This window comes from Lissotriton helveticus, chromosome 1_1 (assembly GCF_964261635.1).
Source record: "Lissotriton helveticus chromosome 1_1, aLisHel1.1, whole genome shotgun sequence".
Lineage (NCBI taxonomy): Eukaryota > Metazoa > Chordata > Amphibia > Caudata > Salamandridae > Lissotriton > Lissotriton helveticus.
Genome location: NC_136057.1, coordinates 1,410,759,174 through 1,410,776,823, shown reverse-complemented (window position 1 = coordinate 1,410,776,823; position 17,650 = coordinate 1,410,759,174). Strand labels below are relative to the sequence as shown.

General features: G+C 44.4%; 1 protein-coding gene across 3 annotated transcripts in view; it reads right to left on the bottom strand.

Annotated features, from left to right (window-relative positions):
* Positions 1–525: 525 nt before the first annotated feature.
* Positions 526–17,650, bottom strand: part of KANK2 (KN motif and ankyrin repeat domains 2) — a 311,088-nt gene continuing 293,963 nt past the window's right edge. For all 3 annotated transcript variants that reach the window (XM_078684909.1, XM_078684917.1, XM_078684926.1), the window contains 4 exons: positions 16,468–16,610; positions 14,690–14,890; positions 5,257–5,355; positions 526–4,285 (listed from right to left, as the gene is read on the bottom strand). In XM_078684909.1, coding sequence (XP_078541035.1) covers positions 4,229–4,285; positions 5,257–5,355; positions 14,690–14,890; positions 16,468–16,610 — 500 coding nt within the window. In that variant the 3' untranslated portion in view covers positions 526–4,228. The remainder of the gene's footprint in view (positions 4,286–5,256; positions 5,356–14,689; positions 14,891–16,467; positions 16,611–17,650) is intronic.

Genomic DNA, 17,650 nt, shown 5'->3' with positions numbered 1-17,650 from the left:
GTCTCAAAAAGCAAACTTTGCCATAGTAGACCCTGACATTGAAGGTTATATCTGTGTGTGTGGACATGCATCTTGTGAAGCGTTAGAATGGTGTCACTCGCAGAGAAGCTAGCCAGTGGCAGAAGTGGGGTGACCAACTGCTTCATGCTGTATTCTGTGTTAGGCAGAAGAAAAATCTAAAGGACACAACAACAAATTATTGATGAATGGAGCTGACTGACAGCCCCTATAAGAAAGAATAGTATATATCATTTTAATAAAATCAAAATGCCACAAAAAGGATCCCAGATATATTCATTCTGCCCACTTCAATACAGATAAAATCCTCTGGACCAACCTGCTAGGTCCATATAAGTGCCACATGCAACAGTTATCATTTGAGGGTCGTTTCGTTTTTATATATGAGTTTTTGCCCATGTATACACTGCAAATAGTGTGGATATCCATCAATTTCTGGCAAATATCATACATCCACCAAGCCAGAGTAAGATAGTAAATAAAAACACAACCACAAACTAAAAGGAGTAAAATCTTTGCGATAACTTTTGTTTTTATTTTTAAGGATTACAAATGATTAACTGGACTTGAAAAGTGTGTAAACAGTGGGATACGGAGACGATCACTTGCAAGAAAAAGTGGACATTGCTGGATTTCGAACAGCATTTAACGGAGTACAGAAACAGATATCTTGAGTTACACGGTCAACGAGCACTGATATACGATACAGAGCAGCACACTACAAAGACATTATTACACATATGTAGTCAAGACAACAGTTCACATAATTATAATCTCAGGTGCTGGATGGCAAAGAGGAGGGTCTGTTGAGGTCTAAAGTAGCCTTGGGTAGCACTTGACATCAGGGTCACCCCTTATAATGGGTTCTATATGCACGGAGAGCCAGTGAGTTAGCCCACAATTGTTTAGGTGGACGATCTCTCATAGTTTAGCTCAAATTATTCTCCCAAAGTTAAGAACAATGCATCCCATGTGTAGTGCAAATAATGATTCTAAATTCGGAGGAAAGATTTCCCAGTATCTTTATAGAAAATAGCTTTCTCAAATTTTACATAGAAAAGATATCCTCATGTTTTGAGGCGAGGCGACTACAAGAGCCTGCTTTCTAGATTTAGAGGCTGACATATTCACAGGTTTGTAGGAAATACTTTCCACCATGTTTAAAATCAATATCTGTGCACAATTTTAGAAAAAAGGGTTATCCCAAAGTTTAGCTGAAGAATGTATTCCTATTATAGAGAAAAGGCAACTCAAAGCTGAAAAGACTTGTAATTTTTATTTAAAAAGAGAACTACCAAATGTATGGAAAATATGCATTGCCAAAATTAGAGGGAAAGACATATTCCTGTATTTAGTGAATAAATGTTTCACCAACTTGAATGCTAATTTTAGAAGGAGAACATATCCCCCCCTGTTACAGAGAGAACCCTATCCCCAATTTAGAAGATAAATTACTCACATTTCAAAGTAAAGGTGTATCTTTGAATTATAGGGAGAGACGTATAGCCTATTTTAGATTAAAGGTGTAGTGTTTAGAGGAAAGATGCATATACCCCAAAATTTTAAATGGGAGACTTATCCAGAAATTGAGTTCAAAGGCGTATTTCCGACTTTAAAGAAAAAAAGTATCCTAAAGATTAGAAGACAGTTCTATCCACACGTCTAGAGGTAATACTGATTCACAAGTTGTTACTGGAGCCGTACCCACCTAAACATTAGAACTTTAAGAGAAGGGAGTCTTAGTCTGTCTTCATGTGCCACCCGATGTAATCAAGGAAAGATACCACTGCTTTTTAAAGCTGCAGCTGTCACAAGCCAAGCCAAGAGAACGCTCTGCTATCCGAGACAAAAGCTGACATAACCAGGTAGAGCTCTATTAAGTCTTTTCCACTGTTTACCCATTTGTTGTTTACAGAGTGGACTGCCAAGAAGGCCACCCATACTGGCGTGGGTTCTTGTCTTTAGTGATTTTTTTAATAAAACAAACAAGCTAATATCTTAATTAGCCAAGCAAAGCTGTATAGTAATAAGTTATTCAGAACTAAAAGTTCCTTCACCTGAACATTTTTCATTCTTGCGTGAAAAAATGACCTTAGGTTTGTCGCAATAGCCAGCAGGATTTCAGCTTCTTTAATGAACCACATTTGGTGCATCGTACTAACCTTCCTTAGGAATATCCTACATGTGGAGTGAATCCATCCCTCCTGAACCTGCTTGGTCTCCAAAGATGTGTTTTTAGGACGCACGCCATGCAGAAAGGTTGTGGGAGGATGGAAGGAATGGCGCCAAAGTGAAGTTAACAACATTATCTCTATTTTTTTTGTTTCTTTCTTTGCCAAAACCCTATGTCTTTTTCCCCTGTAAGTAGCTCACACCATTGAAATCTAAACAGTGTTCTTAAGTGATTTGTCATCTTTGTATAACTTGCTGTCCATATCTTAGCAACGCCTTGGTACACAACTGCGGGCTTGCGGGAACTTTGGCTTGAATGTTTATAGAGGCGAACATCTCCCTGACATTCCTTTAGGCTTGATGGGAATAGTCTCTATATACAGAGAAGCTAAAAGTAGAAAAGATAGCCAGGCCGACGGAGTAACTGGGAGATTTCCTGACAGAAAAGGGAGGTTGGGATCGATTCAGCCATATGCTGGATCCTACAGCCCAGTTTACGTCTTTAAAAAAAAAAAACACCACATGCCATACACAGGTCCAAGACAAGAGGAGGCGCAAGGCTAAATATATAAGCCTACGCATATCTCTGTAGAATGAATCCTACTTGGTCACCTTCTTTGCCACTGTGAGAAGGTGCCACAGCTAGACCATCTCCCAGATTCTGCAACTAGTAAGGTACGAACATTTAACCTTTAAGTGCCATTTCTGCGTATATTTTCAGTTCACCAGGAAACAAATTCTTTGCAACAGTTTCCCAACTCCTGACAATCTCCTTAGAGATAACGCTGCTGGGCTACAGAACGCCCTAGGTTCTGCTCCTAACACTTTCTATCAACTACTACTGTTGTGGTGACACACATAGTAGTGCACACCTAGTAGCACACACCTGGTAGTCCAACAATGAAAAAAAAGCCCGGATCACTTGCTTGAATTTCACTGCTCTGCGGTCTTCTATTATGGTGCAAAGGACATCACCTATGCAGCTGCATTGGCCCCTCCAAAAAGAAAAATAGACCCTGCTCTGAATTTTCATCTGTTTCTTCAGTGATGGAAGGAACATGGCAAGACTGTGAGCCTAACCCACACTGTCTGTCAAGAATGAGTCCCAGTCAATGCTTGGTTGCCTGTATAACAGTGACCAGCTACTTAAATGGGGGACAAATAAAGCTTTCCAATGAGAACATGAAGCCCTGTAAAGCCAAAGTGAAACAATATATTTGCAATGCGAGAAAAAACGTGTTTGAGAAAGTCTTTGGTTGGCGTGCAATTGACCACACAATGGACCCTCTGCCCCTCGATGACACGAATTTGACCGTTCCATGTACACTTGCGAGACTAATACAAATATGCCACAATAGTACCACCATAGTCCCTGTCATGTGCACTCCTGAAATATGTCCACTTCTTCAAACAGGATCGAGACTCCAACACTTCATATAAATGTTCACCTACCTCAAGTCTTGCGATACCGGAGTGCTTTGTAAAAATAACTAATATAATTATATTTATTATTATTGCATTATGATATTCAGCTTATTTCTTTCTCTGGAGCTGTAGTCCTGTGCTGAAAAGGTCCACTTTCTTCTTAAATTTGTTCAATTAAGGACAGCCGATGACCTTCTCTCTGTTGACAGCCATGAAATACTGCAGAGTCCAGTCCTAACCTTTAAAGGCATTTAAAAGCCTTTTACAGCACCCTCACATGAAGAGCCTCTCAAAGTACAACCTTGGCACACCGTGAAGCATTTATTGGTATGATATATATTAACTTATTTGCCCCCAAAAGTCTTGACAGAGTGGAGTGGAACTATTCCCAGCCACTGATGTTGCACAATTCCTCCTGTGGAAAGACTGTGACTAGCATTAGCTTTGCAGACTCTGTTCCTTCTGGGAAACTGTTGTAAAGTGACAGTGTTCACTCCTGATTTGGATTGCAGGGTGCACTCTCACCACCCCCACATTTTCCTTCTTTTTAATTCGAAATGCTTAGTGCTGTACTTTTCAGTCTTCAGCCAGTGGCAGGGTAGCCTTTTCACTCTTATTCCACACTGTGAGTCGGCTCTGTAATCTCGGCCTTTGGCATTTTTGGGGAGACCTACATAGAAAAAGAAAAACATGCTTAAGAGGCGGCACACGACTTGTGATAACTCATTATTAGTGACACAGAGATCACATTTTTATCACCCTTTCAACAAAAGAATAGTATATCAATAATTCACTGCATTGTTTGTTGGTTTTCAGCCAAAGTGAGGAATATGGTGTTTATTGCTATATGCATTTGGAACAAGTTTTTGCCAGTTGACATTAAGTGCCATTGGTAGCAATGTAGGAAGTGCTGAGTTTCCGAAGGTCTACCTGGTTGTGGAGTAAGTAGAATTCTGCAAGACTGAGTGACTTCCAGGAGTGAAAAGCATATATTTATGTTGTGGTCCTCCAGCTGCCATCTAATTTTCTACCTTAACTCAGGAAAAAGGAGGAGCTGTTGGGACAGCCATGAATAAGTGAACCAATTAGGTGCTGTCCAGTGTAACCAATAACATGAATCGAGGGCACCCTTAAAGGGAAAGCATGAGGTTGTAAGAGGCGGTGGAACTCTGTGTGACTTTTTTGCCACCAAAAGAGATTTTAAGAGTTTTTGGACTTTGTTACCCAAGCAAAGAAGATTCCACATCCAACAGCTGAATGTCTAGTGTTATGGGACTGGTTGCCTTTTTAGCAGATATAACTTTTGGAAGAGAGAAGTGAGATGATGAGCGGATTCGTAGACGGTACACACAAGAAACTGATGATGAAAGATATATTTTGGATAACAGTGGTGTACCCCATGCTCCATGTGGTAGCAATAGCTTGTTGGGACCACTGTAATGTCATTCGTTGACAAAATACCTTCTATCGTCACCAGCAGAATATGCCACTCTATTCATTTGGGGTCATTGATATTCCTGTAATAGAGGTGGTGGGTGGAAACTACTCACAAGAAGTTTCTAGTGACCACTGGGAGATGCAAAGGAGCAGAAACATGACATGATCAGAGGGCACACAAATATAAGTGACACCATCATTTACCGGCGAAGGTGGTTTCGCAAAGTTCATATGTGCATAGAGTAGAACAGCGATGTCATTCTGTGAGGCTTCCAGTGCGATGGACAGGGCTGTGCTTCCATCCTGTAAACACAAGATACATTAAGATGGTGACGCATCCTTCCCTCCATCATTACGCTAAAGCTGGCCCGTGCACAGACACTGCATTAGGAATACAGAAAACGCACATGCAACTAGATACACAGGGACAACAATAAAGGCACAAACACAGAAAAGGACAAAGAAAACAGGCTCATGGACAATTGCATGGCGTCAAACAGTTGTTCCATCTCTTAGGGAGGTATAAAAACAGATAGGCTACTCCTAAATGTTCATTTTACATTGATAAAACGATGGGTGCATAACTGCTTAGCACCAAAAGGCAAAAGAACAGGCTAAGAAGTGATGCAACAAAACCGATTGATGGTGGTAGGCTCAAAAATGAAATGGTTACTTACCAGTAGGAATATTTTTGCAGCTTGAAAGGTTTAGCATGCTGGAATTGCTGGGCATTATTCAGCCATCTAGAGGTTGGGTCCGGAGTCTTCTTCTTAGTCCTCTTTCCTTTTTTTTGTGGGCATCATAGACCATAATTTGACGATAAGTCCACCCTTTGTGTCAGGTCAGAATTGTGCCCCGAAAGTCCCTATGTGTGGTCGCCATCATCAGATTCTTTTTCCCCCTTAGCAAATGTATCGATTGGAATCTTTTGTCTCTTGGTGGGTTGCTGTTGCCCTCGTCTGTTTGTCCCCTCACATTTCCGGGGAGGCGGGTGGGTTGCATGTGAATCCACAAAACTCTTCTAGCTGCAAACACAACTTCTAGTGGTAAGTAAATTGTTTTGTTTTGCAGCATGAATCCTTTTCTGGATTTACATGCGGGGCATGGATTCTGTAGCTGTATTCTTGTCCCCTGAGGGGCAGGATTGAAATGCGGTTAGGTTGGCAAACAGGTGCTGTAGTACCTTCTGTCCCATCTGCACTTCCTTGTTTATCTGGATGTCCACAGAGTAGTGTTTTGTGAAGGTGTGTGTGAAAAACCATGACGCTGCCATGCAAATGCCACTGATAGAAACATTTGCGGAGGCCAGAGTTGCACCCTTCTTCCTTGTGGTGTGCGCCCTGGGGTAAGGGCTTCCCTGCTTTCTCGTAGCTGGTCTTGCTAGTTTACACAATCGATCTCATGGCGGTTCCCTTCTTGACTGGTGCTCTCTTGGTTGCTCATGCAAAGCAGACAATGAGTTGGTCTCCCTTCCGCAATGTCTTTGTCTCCTTCAGTTAGTATATTAGCACTCTTAGCACATCTATGGTGTGTAGCGCCCTCTCAGCTGTGGTCTTTGGGTTTTGGAAAAGGCCAGCAGGTGGATGGTCTAGCTGACGTGAATTCATGACACTCTCTCAGGTAGTAAGTGGAGGGTTTTCTGGGTACCACCTTTTATTATGGATCTGTAGATTGGGTTGTAGGGTGGTAAGTGCTTTGAGATCCCTCGCCCTGTGTAGTGATGTGATTGCTATAAAGAATGGAGTCTTTATGGTAAGGTACCTAAACTTTGCCTTGTGCATGGGTTTGAACAGGTTCTGTCATCATCTACGTGAGTACGATGTTTAAATTCCACATCGGTGTTGATTCAGCCCTTGGTGGTGCTACCTTCTTAGATCCTTTTGGAACCTCTTTACCAAGAAGAGGTGGCTTTCTGTCGTTCCACAAGTTAAGAATCTAAAGCCGCTTGGTGTATTTTCAGTGAGGCGCATGGCAGGCTGCTATACAATGGGTGGGTGAGGTATGTTAGTACTGTGTCATTGTATGTCCTTGCCTCTAATTTGTTGTGGTCCCTGCACCAGTGAATGTATCTGGTTCACTTGGCTGAGTAGCACCTACTTGTGCTCGACCTTCTTGCTTCCCTCGGGATCTCTATTGTTCTGTGGGGAAGCTTTAGATGTCTGAATTAATGGTACTGAGGAGCCATGGGGGCAGGCTTAGTGTGGCTGGCACTAGGTAGAACACCGTTCCAGGAGTTCTGAAAATCACGCCTTCTTGGCCCACTGAGGGGCAATGAGAATGAGGGTCATTTTTGATTTTCTGAACCTGTTCAGAACTCTTGGAATCAGGAGAATCATTGGAAAAGGGTAAGCAAGTCTCCATGCCCCGATTATCGACAGGGCATTCCCCTCGGACTGCTGGAGGGATATCTGGACATGAAGTTTCGCATTTTGCATTTTCTGGGCTTGCAAACAGGTCTATGCTTGTTGTGCCCCATCTTCTAAAGACCTTGTCAAGCAATTCTTGGTTTAGCTCCCATTCATGGGAGACACTAGCCTGTCGGCTTTGATGTTCTGGTCTCCCGCTTGTTGAGGTACAGCATCGTTCTTGTGTTGTCCGTCTAGATCAGCGCTGTCTCAGCCCTCACATGTGCTTGGAATGCCCTTAATGCCAAGTTCCAACCTATAAATGTTCTTGATCGCGTCCGTTGGGCTCTACAGTCCTCGGACTTTGAGGCTGTCCATGTGCGCTCCCCACCCCTTGTGGGTTGCAACCCTTGTTATTGTCACTGTATGAGTTGGTTACCTGAAGGGTCTCCCTAAAGCAATGTTGCTCGTGTTCCACCATTGTATCTCCCTTTAGATTTTTGCAGTGACAACCACTTGATCTTTGCAGCTCCCCGTAGCTTATGACCATCTGTTTTAGAGCCATTTCTGTACGGGTCACATGTACAGTCTCCCCTGTGGTATTAGTGGCATGCAGGACACCAGCATGCTTATTAACGTTATTACTGTCCTCAGTGTCAGACTGACTCTTCTAGTAGAGGCAACATTTGCTGTTATTGCTGTTGCCCTTTGTGGACTGGGTAGGAGCATGCTGTCCTTGAGTTCAAGGTTGCCCCAAGGAAGACCTTTTCCTACTTTGGGCACAAGGAAGTCTTCTGTTGATTTATGGAGAATCCTAGCTGCTCTATTGTGGAGTTGAAATAGAAATATTTGCCTATGCCTCCAAATTAATTAGGGTACACACTGATTCATTTACGAGTAAACCACAATTTATTAGTTTACCCAAACAACAGTTTATGTCTTTCAATTTTTACTCAATTTACAAAAAAGATATTCAGAAAAACAGACCTAAGACCACTATCAACCTCATGTCTTAGCCATATACAATTTCGAAAAAAACAGTTTATACATATATACAGTGAAACAAACAGATACTTGACGTTTTAACAAAAAGTGACTTTTTACCATAAATACATATCACCATGAATACATGTATATAACATGGACAAATTGACCATACACATTTGTGAATAATGAAGAACTTTTTCCCAACAATCACAAATAACGGGAGAAAAAAGAGAAAAGAGTGTTTTTCAAAACGAATTCAACTCCCAAGACCTGAACAAGAAACAATTAGTTAAATTTCAGGAACATTGCCCATTTTAGCATCATTAACATTGGCCAACTGGCCAGTGAAAAAGAAATCGCAATTGTCTGTAAACCTCCGCTCCGTGTACTTGCTCCAGACCGACAGACAAAGCTTTGCGAAGTGAAACATTGTTGGGCAAACACGGTTTCAGAACCAGAACCCCCATTGCCGCCACCGCGGATCGGTGTTCAAAAATTAAATGAGCACAACCATAAGTGTTGAAAGACACCGGCACAGTTTGCCAAAGGTTCCAAGAATAACGCAGCGTAAACCCCACGGCATAGACGACATTCCCATGCAAACAGGAGTGACTGTGGGCAAGATTAACACAAGTTCCCATGGACTAGAATCATACTGTCCTGACGAGAATCCTGCAAGTCACTAATCAGGATTCGAAACGCGTCGGCACCCCCCTTTTCTTTTTCACTGGCCAGTTGGCCAATGTTAATGATGCTAAAATGGGCAATGTTCCTGAAATTTAACTAATTGTTTCTTGTTCAGGTCTTGGGAGTTGAATTCGTTTTGAAAAACACTCTTTTCTCTTTTTTCTCCCGTTATTTGTGATTGTTGGTAAAAAGTTCTTCATTATTCACAAATGTGTATGGTCAATTTGTCCATGTTATATAAATGTATTCATGGTGATATGTATTTATGGTAAAAAGTCACTTTTTGTTAAAACGTCAAGTATCTGTTTGTTTCACTGTATATATGTATAAACTGTTTTTTTCGAAATTGTATATGGCTAAGACATGAGGTTGATAGTGGTCTTAGGTCTGTTTTTCTGAATATCTTTTTTGTAAATTGAGTAAAAATTGAAAGACATAAACTGTTGTTTGGGTAAACTAATAAATTGTGGTTTACTCGTACATGAATCAGTGTGTACCCTATAGTGTGGCCCTGCCTACCCTCCTTCCCATTGGGCCCAGCCACCCTTGTTTTTTCTGACTATTGTGGAGTTGACCGGTTGTATGTCTTGTTGAAGCTTTTGTTTTGAGTTTTCTTTAATTAGCCAGTTGCCCAGGTATGGGCAGAGGTGTATGCCTTACCTCCTTAGGTGTACAGCAACTGCCACCAAGCACTTTGTGAAAACCTTCCATGCCGAGTTTATGCCAAAACATAGTACTCTGAACTGCTAGGGTACTTGATCAAATACTAATTCAAATTAACTGCTGTGCCTATGGTTCATTGGTATGTGTAGGGAGGCATCTTTAGGTCGATGATGGCCAAGTAGTCTCCATTCCTTAGGAGTGAGATTATTTCCTGCAGGGAATGTACCTTTATTAATTTGTTGAGGTAGCTGAGATCAATATTGGTCTTAGTGTAAGATTCCGTTTCGGTAAAAGGAAGTACTCGGAGTAGAACCCTTCTCCATGTTCATGGTGCAGTACCATTTCTATGGCTAATTTTTTGATGAGCTCTATTATTTTGAGTATCAAATTGTCTTAGGTGATTGACCTCTATTCATAGAGGAATCTTCCTATCCTACCCCACCACTGATGTTCCGTGGAAAGGCTGGGGGGCAAAGGAGTCACTTGCTTGCCGGCCCCCTCCTTTGGGGACTCACAAAAGTGCTGTCTTGTTGGGTGTTGGCACTGTTGGTGGGTCGTCTGCTACATTGCCTGTTTGCTGGAGCTAAGTTGTTGCTGGTGGTTCTAGGTGGCTGGTGAGAAACTCGCCCTGCCCCTTGGTCTTCTGTCAGAAATCCCTCCTATCCTAAAGGATCCTCTGAACTGCAACGCCCCCACCACCACGGCCGCATAATTTTTTTTTTTTTTGCTGCATTGCTTCGTAAACTGCCTGTCCAAAGAGGACCTCGCCCATGAAAGGTAAACTGATGACTGATGCCTGTACCTCTAGTTTAAAACCTGAGACCCCCAGCCAGGTGTGCCTCATGAGTGTGGTGCCTCCTGAGTGTGTCTGCCACATCCGGTGCTGACCTAAGGAAGCATTTAGCAATGTTCCTTTCCTCTTGGACCACTGCCTGGGCTCTCTTTTGGAATTCCTCTGGGAAGTTTTGCATCAGCCCCTCGATTTCGCACCACTTTTGGTGGCCATAGAAGTTAAGGAGGGCATTGGAGTTGGCTGTACCTCATTGTTTAGCGTACTCTCTCTCCAGCTTCTTGTCCACCAGATCCAACCTCTTACTCCCCTCTGGTGGTGGCCCCATTGATGTGGGAGCATTGTTTCTCTTTCTTGCAATCACCATGATAATGGAGCCTGTAGACACACTCCCTTCAATGTACTGAGTGGAGTGTTTATATGTTTTCTCCACCAAGGGTATTAATCCTCTTGCTGGTTCCTTAAATGCCTCCTTGGTCCAGGATGCTGGGGAGCAGGGCCAGGTAAAGATTTGCCTTCTGGGAGGGCATGGAAATTTCCAGTAAGAAGCAAGAGCCTTCTTTCTCCTCCTCCAATTGGACACCATATGTGTCTGCTGCACTCACAATTACCCAGGCTGAGGTATATGGACAGGTTGAATGGCAGCAAAGGCCTTGGCGGGTACTTACTACCTAAGGGGAGTCGACGATCGAGATTGTGGCATGTATTTTCGTGCTAGCTATGGTCTTCAAACGCTGCTGACTCGTCCTCAAACTTTAAGGACTCCTGTTCCTTCTCCTGTGGTTCTGTGGTCGTGGGTGCTTCAATGTCTGCCTTCTCGTCCTCCCTCCCTCTTTGTTCCGAGAGCCATGCAGGGATGTGAAATTCCTTCAAGGAGACGTTGAACTCCTTTTTCCTCTGAAGGAGAGCTGACATTTCGCCCTAGAGGCTGCGCTTTTGTATTTGACCTTGAGTGCTCTTATTTGAGTGTCGACCATGGAAGGCGTCTTCCTTTTCCGCATTGGTGGTTATTTCGCCTTCAGCTCCTTGCCCCTTTCCTTCGCTCCTTCTCGAGTGCCTGCATGCATCGAGTGTTTGTTGGAAGGTTTTCCAGGGTCGGGAACCATTTAGCACCTTGTGCTGGCATTCATTCGTCAAGTGTTTGCATGTTGAAGTAGCTTTATAGTCTCAGAATTTTGCATCTGAGCCTTTCGTTGCCTTTGTTACCTTCTACCGTTTCCTTTCGGTGTCACTCACAGACTTCCATCTTTTCAGTGACGATATCTTCGGCATTTCACTTTCCTCCCTGTACTGGTTCGGCCTCCTCAACATTCTTCTCATCATCACTGAAGAGGTCAAGTTCTTTCAGGAATTCGTGTGTCTTGTAGGTGCTAACCATGGCATGGTGTGCTGGCTGTTTTGGAGTCTTTCCGTGAAGAAAATTCAATGCAGGCTTTACAAGCTTTAGCACTGTGGTCCATTGGGAGACACAGATTGCAGACCTTGTGTGAGGATATCTCGGTGCAAACTTGTGGTGGAGTATCTGGCTGAATTTAAAGGTGGTGTTTTCTAAGACCCTTGGCCGTCTCTCTCCTCTGCATTCTCTGGCCACGTTGTGCTCACCACAGGTATTCCCTGTCGGAGCCGAGAAGGCCACCTGTTCTTCGGTTTTTCTAGTGGCCAACGGTGTTCTGCAGCGCTTTTCTGTGAGAAATTGCTGTATTTTCTCCAGCTCTCTACTTCTTCTTAGGAGCTCCTCAGGCGTGCTTCTCTAGGCCCAGTGGCAGAAACAAAATCTGAAGGTGGTGACAAAGCATAGGGCCTTCCAGGGCACGTTTGATGTCACACAAGGGATAGACCTACTACCAAATGAGGGTCGACCACACCCACGAGGGTAGAAAAAAATTAGGAGAGTGGACTAACAAGATTCTGGACCCAACCACTAGAGGGCAGAATAAAGTATAGCATGTGACTCTAGAAAAAGATTCAAGCTGCAAAACCATGATATCTTGCTCCTCCTCAGGATAAATACATATTGAGGGATAGTTAGTCCCAATGGTAAAGACCCTTGGTGTGGCATTTGACCTGGCTTGTCAATTTAATACCAACCAATACTTACCAAAAAAACCAGTATCTCCAACATCCTGTAGGCGAACTTTAGCCATACGTGGAAGAGTAAGAAAGATACCGTTGGTAGCTGGAAATTGCTTTATCCTGAGGTGTTTTCTTAGAGCAAACAAACACCTTAGCATTTATTGGTACCAAACTTGAACTGGGGATGCAGCTGCAAAGAGATTCGTGCTGAACTTTCTTTCTAAAGAAAAGATTCAAAGTATAGAGGGAGGATATATATCTATTCGTAACTGATGAAATAAAAACTGTGGAAAAGGCCTCACGCCTACCTTTTGGCGACCACATCCAGGAATGCAGAAACACTCTTGACTCAAGGAGCAAGAGAGATGAAGCCCAAGAGTAGAGCTAAATTTGTTTTGGGGGAACGATAGAGAGGATTCATGAACAGCACAGTGTACTGAGCAGAGCCCTTAAACCTGAGAAGTTGACAAAGTTACTGCAAGCTAATGGAGATAGGCAAATATATAGGGATGGAATCAAATATCCTCAGATTTAGAACCTAGTAAAGACAAAAAGGTACGAGCGCAGTCACCATCATTACCCTTACTAGTCAGCACTCAAAGTCTTGCATTGCATCCAGAAACGGTAGAAGCAGGAGAAGGCCACAGCATTCACTTGGGGCATATGATACAGGCCAGACACAAACCCAGAATCCAGGGCTGTAACTGACCCTACCAGCATCAGCCACTCGCCCATCCCCTCAGTCGAAAGGAGATGACCGCAATCTCCTGCGCATCGCCAGAATCTTGGCTTTGTTGGGATTCAATTTTACTCATTTGTCGGACTCAACGTGGAACGCCTTGAAAAGGAGGTCATATAGATCCCTCTCCAGCTTGAAGATACCTGTGTGTTGTTGTCATACATCTGAAAATCAAAGAGAGCTGAGGCAAGGCCCAAAGGTTTGTAAAAGACACACTGGAAATGAAGGACGACAAGCGGAACCCGGGTTAGCACCAGTACCCCAAAGAGCTCCCATGTCCCTAGTGTTATACAATCTCCACTGGTGCCCGGTCATTAACACTGTTTTAGTTATAGTGAGTTTAATTCAAAACTGGACAACAGTACAAGAGGAAGTATGGTCTGGAGCATCCTTAATTCTGAACATGTTTCTTTCAGTTGTAAACTCTGCACAGTATATATGTCATGAGACAAGTTTAATCTCCTGGTCACATGACTTGTGAAAGGCATCCTGAGGGGAAAATCACTTGCAGTTCTGGGTGCAAAACTCTGGAAGGGAATAGCCTGCCAGTAGATGTAAAACTGGAACCTAATGTGATACACAGCGATACAGTGCTTTACACTAAAAGGAAAGCAAGGGATAGAATTCTTTAAAAAAACAGAAGTATTGGCAAAGCTGACAGTTCTGGCATTGTTAAACAATGCATTTTTTATTTATTTACATTTTGCATGCCTATGTAAAAAATCGATCACAGCATCAGGTACCCACCAAATATGGCACACAATACTTTAAAATGTCATAAAAATAATAGGCTGGCACACAAGCCCTGGCACCTAGGTACACTCTGTTTCAGGCAGCTGTGCACCTTTGATCAGACAAAAAATAAGAGACCACACCGCAAGACAGCCAGTGGCTGAAGTGGGCTGACCCACTGCCCCGTGCTGTATGTTGTGGTGGGCAGAACACTAAATGATGCATCAACAGACCAAAAGCCCCTCTGTGTATTTATTTTTACTATGAATGTTTACGATTACGGGAGGCTAGCAAACACCATAGCTGTCGATATTCTGGACTAAAAACTAGATCAGCAGGGTGAAAATATAAAAGGCAGAACACACATGGCCGGGGTCAAAGACAGAAATAAAGACAGCGACAGGCATAGACGGGAGAAAAGATACCCACCCGCAGAGATAAAGGCAAACAGGACAGATATGTAAAGCCACTTACACAGACAGACAAATAGCCATCGACTGACACGGGTAGTGACAGAGAAATATACACAACAGAGAGGCAAAGAAAAAGCAGACAAAGATGAACAAACAGTTCCCTGCTGCCAAGTACAGACAGGTGCACTAGCTTCACCCTAGAACTTACGTGGTCAGTCAAGGTGACGTCGCAGCCTGGAGTGGCCAGGAGGACACGTACTATGTCCACGTGGCCGTGCTCGCAGGCGCACATGAGTGCTGTTGAACCATCATCATCACGCGCATTCACGTCTGCATGACAGGCCAGAAGCGCCTTCACCATGTCCAGGCGGCCATGACTGACCGCCAGCATCAGGGCAGTCTGTCCAGCCTGTGGAGAGAGGGTACAGACTGACGCGGGCTGCTAGGGGGGCATACGTGAGCATACAGGGCCATATGTAAACCCTTGATCGTGCGAGGGTGCTTGTGAGAACATTACAAAACAGACAACAGTTCCCGAAAGGACGGCAGCAGTGCATGCCTGTCTAATAATCAGAACAGGCCAAACACGGGCAGAAATAGGGCAAGATCATCGAACAAGCCAAGCGGAGGCAGCAAAAGTGCAAGCACATAGAACAGGACCAAAAACACCGTCAGTGCAAGCTCAGAGAATAGGTCAAGCAATGGTGCAAGCTCACAGAGTAGGCGAAGTCAGGCAGCAACAATGCAAGTTTATAGAAAGGGCCAAGTAGGGGCAGCAAAGTGCAAGCACAAAGAACAGGACCAAAAACAGGCACCGTCAGTGCAAGCTCAGAGAATAGGTCAAGCAATGGTGCAAGCTCACAGAGTAGGCGAAGTCAGGCAGCAACAATACAAGTTTATAGAAAGGGCCAAGTAGGGGCAGCAAAGTGCAAGCACAAAGAACAGGCCAAAAACAGGCACCGTCAGTGGAAGTTCAGAGAATAGGTCAAGCAGGGGCAGCAACAGTGCAAGCTCAAAGAATAAGCCAAGTCAGGCAGCAAGAATGCAAGCTTATAGAGAGGGCCAAGTAGGGGCAGTGCACACTCCTAGAACAGGCCAAGCATGGATGTCAACAATGCAAGCCCACAGAACAGGCCAAGCACAGGCAGCAAGAGTGCAAAGCCACAGAACTGGCCAACCACGTTTATCAGCACTGCAAGCTTCCTTCAATCACAAGCCAGACCCGGAATGGACATACAAACTGCAAACGTCTTGCACTCAATTAACAACCAACATGGCCAAAAGCAATGAAAGCTACCCCCAAAGAGAGAAAATAACCCAGCAGGGATGGCCTTAGGCATGTGCAAGCTGTGCACCTGCACAGGGCCACCAAACCCCAGGCGCCACCATGCCAATATATATCCTTAATATAATAATCCTCTGAGGATGGATACATATTTGCGTGGCGGCCCCTAGCAGGGATTTCGCGGCCTCCGGCTCTGTTCAACTTCCAAACACCCCTATCCCCCCCCCTCTTCACTGTCCTCCGTGCTCTGCCCCGCCCAGACCCCCTCTTCCGGGGCCCCCTACCTATGCTCCCTGCCCAGGGCCGCCATGAGCATAGAGCCGCCCCTGGATCCAGCATGGGCAGCAGCAGCATGCAAGATGTCCGCCACCAACACTCCCAGCTGTAGTGGTAACACTCACAGAGCAATGCAAGACTCACACCACATCATGGTGCAGTAACAGCCCTCTGGCAGTCTCCCCCCCTACAGCAGAGGGATAATATGAGCAGCAACAGCGCAATCCCTTCTTGAGACATTAAACCTGTCTAGCATGAACAGCAGCAGTGCAAGTGTTCATCTTACCCAGACCAGCTCTTTCAGTGTCAGGAACACTGCCCAGTCTGTGCTTCCAAGAAGAGCAGCAGCAATGCTTCTGTGCAGTCACATGCCACTGCTGCCCCTTCTCTCAGGGACCCAGGACTCTCACCCCAGTCAGACTCACCTGGCTAGCTTTGGCGTTGACGTCTCCCAATCTCAGCATCTGCTGGACGGTCTCCATATCCCCTTCGGACCGGAAGGCGGCCAGCGCTGTCAGCATGATGGCAGTGTACCCCGCCTTGTTCTGCTTGTCCACGTTGCACACGCCTAGAAGAGGCACCCGAAGTAAGATGGACGCAAAGCCAGCTAGCACAGTCGCTTATGACTCTTACCCTCACCCATCGAGCCAGAAAACGTGGGAACCACATGCTGGACTGATTTGTCACTGAAATACAGGATCCATAACACCAAAGTGGACTGCATGCACCATAGGATTCCATTCAACCCTCAGTGTGTGATGTCACTTCCACTGTCCATAACATTTTGGTGAATTGATCTACATGCCCGGGCTGATAAACTTATGCCAATCAAAGAGAGCCCTTTACTACTCGCAGACAACCTTTACACGTCAATTCTAGACAGCTGTTCCTGCAACAGAGAGACGGCAAGTAGTATGCAGAGTCTCCATCAGGAAAGCAGGGACATCAGTAAGTGGTGGCAGCTGCCACCATTTCCTCGCTTTTTGGTACCCTAGCACTAAACAACAATGCGACCTGGTCGTACTTTGACACCTACTCTGAAGAAGAAATTGGCAGAATACTCAGCACCCTAAAACCATCCAATCACCTCAATGACCCCCTTCCTGCTAACGCCGTAAAAGACTTCATCCCTTTGCTACTCCCACTCTGGACTAAAATCATCAATAGCTCACTACAACAAGGAACCATCCCTGACGCCCTCAAAGTTGGACAAGTTACACCTTTACTAAAGAAACCAACAGCCGACCCCACTGATTTAAACAACTACCGTCCGATTACCAACATTCCCACTCTCGCCAAACTCTTAGAAAAATGCGTCCAACTACAATTGACAAAGCACATAGAACAGTTTGATCTCCTCAACCCACACCAATCAGGCTTCCGAGCAGGGCACAGCACTGAAACTGCTATGACTCACATAATTGACAACGCCATCCAAATCTTAGATGAAAATAATACCTGCCTCCTCATCCTTCTTGATCTCTCTTCAGCATTCGACACAGTGAAACATGAGAACTTACTCGATCTCCTAAAGACAAGAATGGGCTTCTCTGGGACTGTGCTTCGCTGGTTCACTTCCTTCCTACACAACAGGTCTCAAAAATTCAA